This window comes from Crocodylus porosus, unplaced genomic scaffold (assembly GCF_001723895.1).
Source record: "Crocodylus porosus isolate Cpor-Errol unplaced genomic scaffold, CroPor_comp1, whole genome shotgun sequence".
Classification (NCBI taxonomy): domain Eukaryota; kingdom Metazoa; phylum Chordata; order Crocodylia; family Crocodylidae; genus Crocodylus; species Crocodylus porosus.
The window spans coordinates 262,552,002-262,560,897 of record NW_017728886.1 but is presented as its reverse complement, the minus strand read 5'-3'; the positions used below and the strand labels follow the sequence as shown (position 1 = coordinate 262,560,897).

Here is an 8,896-nt window from a genome sequence, read left to right as displayed (position 1 = left end):
TTTCGAGTCATTGTAGATAATTCTCTAAAAACACCAGCTCAGTATGTGTTGGTGACCAAAAAACCAATAACATGTTAGTCATCATTAAGAACCAAATTGAAAACAAAACAGAGAACATCATCATGTCACTATGCAAACCAATGCTGTGTGTGCCCACATGTTGAATAGTGCATGCAACTCTGGTCCCGACATTTCAAAAAGGATGTAGGAGGATTAGGAAAGGTACACAGAAGAGCTATCAAAATGATTAGGGACATGAAACAGTTGCCATACCAGGGGAGACTAAAAAGGCTAGGGCTCTTCGGATTGGAAAGAGGGCTGAGGGAGCATATGCTAGAAGTCTATAAAATCATGAAGGGTGTGAACCAAATGAAAAAGGAAATGCTATTCACTAAGTCCCAGAATACTGGAACAAGGGGGAATATACTGAAATTACTAGGTGGTTTCCCAGATACTGCTGAGTAGGGATTGGAAACCCAAAGTCCACAGGGAATGCTGCAAGTGTGTAGTGCCAGTGTCTGGCAGGGGCTAATTGAACTGGACTGGGCAATTTTTTTGCCAGCTGAAAGAGGCACCCACTGGTTTATTTGACTTATTCTACCCAGGTGTGGTAGGAATTTGGAGGTCTAATCCTGCAGTAAAAGCAAGGCTGTTGGCAATGTGTCTATCGCAGGGGTGGGCAATTATTTGATCTGGAGGGCTACTTAAGGAGTTTTAGCAACATGGAGTGACCCAATCTGGGTCTCAATCCATTGGGGCTGCACCACTTTGCAGCAGTGCTGTATTGGGGCTGCCTTCCCGGGTTGGGTCGGTCACAATCTGTCATGCGGGGAGAGGATTTGTGGCTCCACCTCAGACCCTGGACCCATGTTGTCACTGTCCTGTGATCCCAGTCTTGGCCCCATCCACCCATCCTGCTCCCTGCTCACCCGTCTCACTCGCAGATGATGCTCCCAGGTGCAACCCCATCCTGTATACCTGGCCGAACGTGCCCTGTCCGTGGGAGTACCAGACCGGTTTCAGTGGAAATCCCACCCACCTGCTCTGTCCAATGCACCTGGTGGTGGGTGGGAGCAGACAGGCTGGGCTGCCTGGGCAGTGGAGTGTGGCCACAGCGCCACCCCAGCCCCACTGTATGCCTGGGGCAGTGGGACTGGCTGCATGCTCCTTGGCCTAAGCTGCTACTTAGGCAAGGCCAAGAGACCTGGTGAGCCACATGAAATCCCTTGGTGGGCCAAATCTGGCTCACGGGCTGTGTTTTGCCTACTTCTGGTCTATCACCATCTGATTTCTCTTTGTGTTTAAGAATATTTAGGTACAAGGCCTTAAATGTGACCTTCTTTCTTCTCTAGCTTAATGGCAGACCATCAGTTTGAAATTTCATTAGATAACAGACACTTGCCTCTGAGCCCCACTGACAGATACTCCAGTCTCACCATTGTGGTTTCCTGTTTTAAAGTGTTTCTCTCCCACGTGTTGCTGGATAAAAGGAACATAAATGACAAGGGAAAGTGTTTTCAAGCCTCATACTAAAACTAACTGCAGGATGTGAATTTAATTCATTACCCAAGGGGGAAAAAAATGTTGGAATTGACTCTTTGCTAAATGCGCCAAGTAAACACATCAAGAGAATAGCAAAACATGTTTTCCTTCTTCCCAGTTATTTTTAAGCATTGATCGTAACAATTGCAGGCAGACATTTCTCCCAAATGATCTGTGGTTTTTAAATTGATGGTCCCTTTGACTTTGTAGCAATAATGCAAGCAACAGCTTGAGTGGTAAACGTAAAATACTATTTCTTTATTGTGACTATTTTTGGATGCTTTTTCGTTAAACACCTTTATATCTGCCCAAATGCTTCCCACACATAGCAGATCCAATCCCCTGACTTCCTGAATTTGAAATCTAGAAAGAGGTAAGGCTTCTGAAAAGAATAAAGAGATGTTATGCTGTGCACACTCTCCTATCAGGGTGCACTGTGCTTTGGACACTGAAGGTGAAGGGAAATCAAGAATTAAAGGTGGAAAAGGAAATGTCTGGCAATCAGGACTGGGGAGGTTTAAATCTCTCCTCTGGTAGCATGGCCATTGGTTTGAAAGGAAAAGCACATGAACTGCTCGTTCTTGGATTTCGAAAACGGCACGAAACAAGCATAAATGTCAGTCCGCATCTTAGTTGTTCTTACCGTTTTTCTTCTCCAGGGTAGCTTTTATGTTCCTTCTGAAAACTGCATGCAGCACGCATACAAATGGCATAAGGACCTGTGTCTCCTGCTCTTGAATGCTTACAGAGGACTTCAGATTTACTACACAGTCCTAATGAAGGAGATTCCAGATTTACCGCAGCTGAAGTTAGGTAAGTGAACGGACTTTTCAGTCATTTTGTGTTGATTGTATGGGGCTTTTTAAATACTCCCTGAAGTAAGAAAGCCTTGTTTCCATAGGATTTTAGCAAGGGAAGGGCCTGATTTTTATTTTTGGTGTTTTTGTCAGGGTAATCATGAATGATTACCTACGTATTTGGCTGTTATAAATCAGCTCTATTGTAAGATCTCTACACCAACTGGAGATCTTGCCCTGGGTGTTTAGGGATGGCAAGAGCTGAAGAAACACAAAAAAGCATGTTTGGTCTTTGGATGATATCTGCAGTTAGTTCCATTTCAAAGACCGAAGCTTTTAGCATGGAGAAACTTCTGGAATTAACCATTTCATAAGCAACCATCTTTCAATTTGGCAAACAGAAATCAGGATTTGGGGGAAAAGTTTTTAAAACATGTTCTGATTTTTGCTTTGGAATTTTTTTTTTTTTAAACATGCAATCAGAAACTATTTAATAGCATAATTGTTTCAATGCATTCTGCTATTTGCCTATGTTCATATTTGCTTAATAGGTGATCATACTCTTGCATAAGCCAACAGCCACCTTTACATTCCTACTAATAATTTTGAGGCCATACCTTTAGGAGAGAGGACAGTTGCAGGATATCACTGCTTAATTTCTACTCATGTTTCCTGTGGCTTGAGAAAATTCCCTATAAACCAAGCAATCCCCAATCCATCTGCTGTTTTGCTATTTTTTTTCCTTCTCCATTTTTTTTCTTAGATTCAAAAAATGTGCATGATGCTTTTATTTTTATTTAAAGCTATGATCTAATTGCTATATTTACCATCCTGGAGATGAAACATGCCTTATTCTGTGCATCAGTGGTTTTATAAATAGGAAATGTCTTCCTTTTTGACTGTGTAGGTACTATCAGGGCTGCCAAATGCACTGCATCGTGCTGCACTTCCTATGCTTGCGTGGTTCCCACGTCCATGTCTCCCTGCATTCACGGTCACAGGATGCCTGGTCTCCTCCCTGAACCACCTGTCTCTAACTGAAAAACTGGGTTGGTCTTATTCAGCCCTGAGAAAACAGCCTTAAAAACAGACCTGAGACTTGCAAGTCAGGCCTTCCAACCTGTCAGTTGTAATGAAGTGCACAGGAGAAGGTAGGCTGCATATGCCCTAGCAGCCGGTCACAGGTTTGGATAATGCATGTGTGTTGGTCAGTCGAGAGGCTGGGAGGTGCAAAGGCCATAGCTTCTTGTGTTCTTCATGGCTTGCAAACAGAAAATGGCCCCAAATACACATACATTTCTGTATACATTTTAAGGCAATTTATAGTGGATAAATATATACTTGGTTTGCACACAGATTTGATGTTCCACATGCAGCTTTGCCAACTGCAAATATTGTTATTTCGCTACATGTGTATGAAACTCTGCACACAAGGTTCTTTGAGTAAACGTGACGTCTTTTATTAGACCAACTAGTTGGGAAAATTGTCCTTTGCGAGCTTTTGAGCACAAACACCCTTGTTCAGGCACAGGGGGAGTCTGCTGGTGTTTGTGTGCTCTCCTGGGTGGAATAGAAGCCAATCTGCAAAATGCAGGCCTGTGAAAGGGCAAACGCCTGGCAGTGAAGATCAGAGGGTGGGAGAGAATAGGTGCAAGACAGGTGAGTGGAGGGGAGAAAGAGGGGAATGTTGATCTGGTGATAGAATGAAACTGGTAAAAAGCAGAGAGGTTACTTGGGGTTATCACCTAGTAAAAGATACAACATTTACCCAAATAACCTTGTCTGCCTATGTCCTTAGACCAACATGGCTACAACCAACACTCCTGAAACTGTGCACAGCATTTGCATTGCCTAAATGGTCTGCAAACCTAAGATGGATCTGATTGCTAGATCAGCCTGCAAGCCTAAGCCAGCAAACCTAGTGCTACAAGCCTGCCCTGACTCATCATTCAGATACCAAGGAGCAAATGCAAGGAATGATTGGTAGAAGCACTTGCTTCTCTGGCAGGTTTTTGTCAGGGCACTGTGCCATCTTTCTGTTATGGGGTGAGCTGAGACCATAGTCCCAGAAAGCATTAGGCACTGCCTGTGCAGTTCGGGGCACTCTCAACCACGGTTAAACCCACTGGAAGTTGAACGTGCTGCAGCAGTGGTGTTCGCAGAGTTGTGGGCTGGAAGATGAGTGGGACATGTAGTGCTGATGCTGCTTTTATATAACCCAGCTGCTGCTACTGGAAGGTCTGTGTAGGGAGGGCCAAAGCAAGCCCCCTTTGCTTTGCTAAGAGTCGCATTGAACTCCAGCGGGGATAACTGAGTGAGATGAGCAGGACTGGGCTGTTAGGAAAAGTACCTGTTGGAAGGGAGATCCTCTGTTCAGGTGTAAAGAGACTCTTGCCCATGAAATGTGGACTGTTGAGTGAACAGCTGCTCATTTTGATTGACAGTTATGAGTTAATGTTTCATGCCAACTCTTCTCCAGCTTGATTTCTTTTCTTTTCTTTTCTTTTTTATCTCCCCCCTAGAGGAGCTGTCTGTGGAAGATACGTTATCTCAACTTTGTACAGAGCTGCAGGTATTTTCTTTAATGGAATCAATCCACCCTCCCAGCTTCTAAAGGCTCTGAGACAACTCAGTTAAAGGGAAGCAAAGGCAGTGCCGGCAATAAGTTAAACAAATGTTTCTTGCACTTATTTTCACCCTCATGAAGGTAAAGTCACAAAAAGCCTCCGTCATTGCCACTCCATGGCTGGCCAGGCTGTTTTAATGAAGGCAGATGTTTCCTTTACTAAATCCTGTCCCAGAGGTTAGCTCAGTCCAGTGGACTGAGACTGAAGTTGGAGGCTACCACTTGTCGGTCATAATGGCGGCTCTGCTGCTTATTGAATGTCTGGCCTGGGACTGATTATATGAGGCTGAATATTCAAATGTGGGTGACTCAAATTAAATAGTCATACAAGCAGGGAGAATGAATAAAAATATGGAGGGCATTTTATTTCTGAACATGGCCGTCTCAAGTCCTGGCGTCCACATTTTGAGAGGGAGGGTGAAAAATCAGAAAGGGTGTAAAAATGGTTTCAGAAACCAGAGAAAATATATTACAGTGAGGAACTGAAAGAGCTCAATCGGTTTTGCTTTCCATGGGTAGGATGCAATGGCAGTGTATAAATATTTTAATGGGCAGAACACATTGGGTACAAAAAGTCTCTTTAGTTTAAAAAAGAAAAAAAGTAATAACCCTCCCCCCCCATGACTGGAGGCTGAGGATAAAGCAATATTAAATAAAAGACACAACTGTTGTTTTACAGAGAGGCTACTCAACACTGGGACAAATGGCCAAGAAAAGTAATGGGTTGTCCTTCTCTTGATTTCAGACCAGGATTAGTGACTTTCTTGGAAGTTATGGCTTAGTCGAGCACAAGGTTGATGGGCTCAACATGGGGATGAAATTTAGATATATAGGTGGTCAGACAAAGTGACTGAATGGCTCCCTCTGGCCTTAAATTCCACGAGTACTAAAGATAGCACTTGGGTTAGGAGACATTGCACGTCTCCTCTGAAAACATGGGATGTTATGTACCTCTCGGGGGTGTAGTGAAGGAGGTTTGGCTGGGGTTTGGCAGATGCCATACAAACGTTCAAGGTCGTAATCATGAGATGATAATGTTTCATTCAGTCAAAATTTTATGATAGAAGCCTAAAGGTTAGGGGCAATGAATCAGCAAAGGAACCTAAGCAAGCAAAGCACCCAGGTCCTGGTGAATTTTAAAGGGAAGGGTGGCCAGTTGGACCTCTTCTCGTGGTAGCACCGTGAGTACCATATAAAATCCATAAACCAGCATTTGGGGCTGCTAGTAGGAGGCAAGAAAACAGTTGCTTCAGGACTGACAAAACGCTTGATTTCTAAATCTTTGCTGAGAAAGGGATAAAACCCCCAAATGCAGGAGTTTGTGGTGATTGTACCTCCCATCCCCATAGCATTACTGGCTGTCATGGCATTTGGTGCCTTTCTGCAGAGCCCCAGCTTCAACCCCTTGATTTTAAGAAAGCCAGATTTCACAAGTTCAGGAGGCTGGTTGTTGTGGCCCTGGGAGGGTGTAATCTGGATCATTTGACCCCAGCTGACTTCCCGCCCCTCGGGCAGGGGGCTAGACCCGATGTTTTTGTGAGGTCCCTTCCAGCCCTAATGTCTATGAATCTATGAGTTCTGTGATGGCAGAATTTCAGATGGGATTTCAACCCTGAGGTTTTCTTTAAGAAAGGAAAGTAAGATTTTTAACCCTTCTATTTAAAAAGAAAAGCTTTAAAAAAAAATGGTATTTGGAAACTAGAAGGTGAACAGAAAGAGCACCGGCATTGATTTGTATCTTTTAATAGCTGATTTTTAAAACAGCCTCTGAAATGTCGGTGCCCTGACTCGTTATCTTTGAATGGGCTCTTTCGGGCTCCTTTTGAAAGTCCTGGCAGGCATGGAAACTATGGTGATCAGATGCACCTGGAGCAATTAGGAGCTTGTGATCCTTTTCAGCCCTGCTCATGGAGCAAATCTGCGGAGGTCTGGATACCTGAGGACCAGGAGTTGCAGGCACTTTTTGAGTTTTGGTCTAATGTGTGCCAGGTACTGAACTCTTCTTGTGTATGTCCCACATTGTTAAACTGAAGGGACATCGTCATCAGTGCTGGACATTGACCTTTCATGCCCTTTTTTTCACCATAGATGATGAAAAGGTTAAAAGTCAATAAGCTGGGGGAAATAGCTATCATGATATTTGAGTTTAATAAGCCACCTCTTTGAAGGCTGTACTGTCATGTCTGAGGTGAACTATACCTCGGGTGTTAATGTTTCAAATCAATTGTAAATAATCTGATTGACAGTGCAGGGACTTTTCTCACACACACGCAAGGCCTAGCTCAGCTGTCCAGATGCCCCTTTAATTTCACTGGTAGTCTAAATTCGTTCAGGGGCTTGTCCACACTGAACAATCAGCAGGATCGGGAACTTAACAGTCAAAGTACTGTTAAGTACAATATGGCCATCCACATTTATTGCATGCATATTTCCGGGAAGGATTTACTTTGAATCCTGATCTATGATTCAATGCTACCAGCCTTGGGCGGTGGCTTGTGTAAGAATGTTGTACATGTCAAGCAGGATCCATGTGCTAGATGGAAAGGGATTGTCTAGCAAGGAGAATTTTTAAGTGATTCCCACTGTTACATAAGTTCATAGGGTCCCTAGACACAGATCAGAGCCCCGTTGTGCTAGAGATATTGTACAAATCCATTTACTGTAAGGCACAAGTGCTGTAATTACTGTTTAGAGATGTATGGAAGACTTATGGAGGCTCTAGGAGCCAAAGGTATGATTTTTGTGCTATGCTACAGATGTTGGAGTTTATAAATAACAGTAGTGTTAGGAGTGGTACATCCTGTGTCCAGGCAGGCAGGGGGATGAACTAGGGGTCCCGTTCAACCCTAAAACTACGAAAGAAAACACTACAGCCTGGTACCCATTTCTCAACTTTGTACAAGTACAGCAGAGAAAGAAGGAAAATGCTTGTATGTGTTTGCAGTTTGTATTGTGGAGATACTTAAATTTTTTAAGGAAAAGCCATACAAGTGGTATAGTGTCCTGGCATGGATGGAAACGGTGTGGTTCTCCAGGTAGATGGCTCATCACTCAACATTTGCAGAGCTAGCAGCACCATCAAGTGGATAGTTTGGAATCAACAACTATTTTCTGCAGTCACCTGTTTCCACCTGCAATAAAAAATATCAATTATGGGTAGCACTTTGCCCACTTCCCACTCAGCTGTTTTGTACAGCCACTTCCGCCCAGCGTGGCCACTTCTGTACGAAAATAAATGTATTGAAAGAAATAATTTTAGATTAACTTGCCTGCTCTGGAATAGTATTTACTGTTAGGAAAAACGAATCATTGTAGGTCATGGTTGAGATTGCCTTTTTTTTTTTTCTTTCTTTTTTTTTTTTTTTTTTAAAGGCAATCTTAACTTGATGTTGCAGTGGGCAGTCTACGTGTGCATTAATGTGCTGTGGATACTGCTCATTAAGTTTAGCACCTGTAATAACAGGTACTAACTAAATGTGCAGTAACCATTGCTGCCACACTGTACCACCAGCACATGCCTTTTAACTGATGCTAATGCACAGTAGACTAATTCTGCTGTGCATTAGTGCCATAGCACGGCTTTTGCCGTGACACACTAATGCACAGTAAAATTAGTCTCCTGAGCATTTAGCATCTCATGTAGATGCGCCCAGCTTCTTTCTGTTTAATATCACTGGCCTGACACCAAACATCCTTATTCTTCTTTTCCAGCTGCTGAACAATCCAGAAAAGATAGCAGAACAGATAAGCAAGGACCTAACCTGGCTTTGCTCCCATCTTCTGGCATTATGGACCCAGTTCCTGGAGGTGGTAACACTCCATCCAGACATCACAGCCTATCTTACTCAGGAGCATCACACATTAAGGGTATGCAACATAATCCATTTTGGCTTTGGTGAGAACAACCTTATAGGAAGAAACCTGTTTAGCA

General features: G+C 43.4%; 1 protein-coding gene across 1 annotated transcript in view; it reads left to right on the top strand.

Annotated features, from left to right (window-relative positions):
- The window catches only part of FAM135B (family with sequence similarity 135 member B), a 228,211-nt gene that overhangs the window by 179,613 nt on the left and 39,702 nt on the right, over positions 1–8,896 (top strand). The window contains exons 7-9 of the mRNA XM_019553091.1: positions 2,202–2,355; positions 4,862–4,911; positions 8,677–8,832. Of these exons, the coding sequence (XP_019408636.1) occupies positions 2,202–2,355; positions 4,862–4,911; positions 8,677–8,832 (360 nt within the window). The remainder of the gene's footprint in view (positions 1–2,201; positions 2,356–4,861; positions 4,912–8,676; positions 8,833–8,896) is intronic.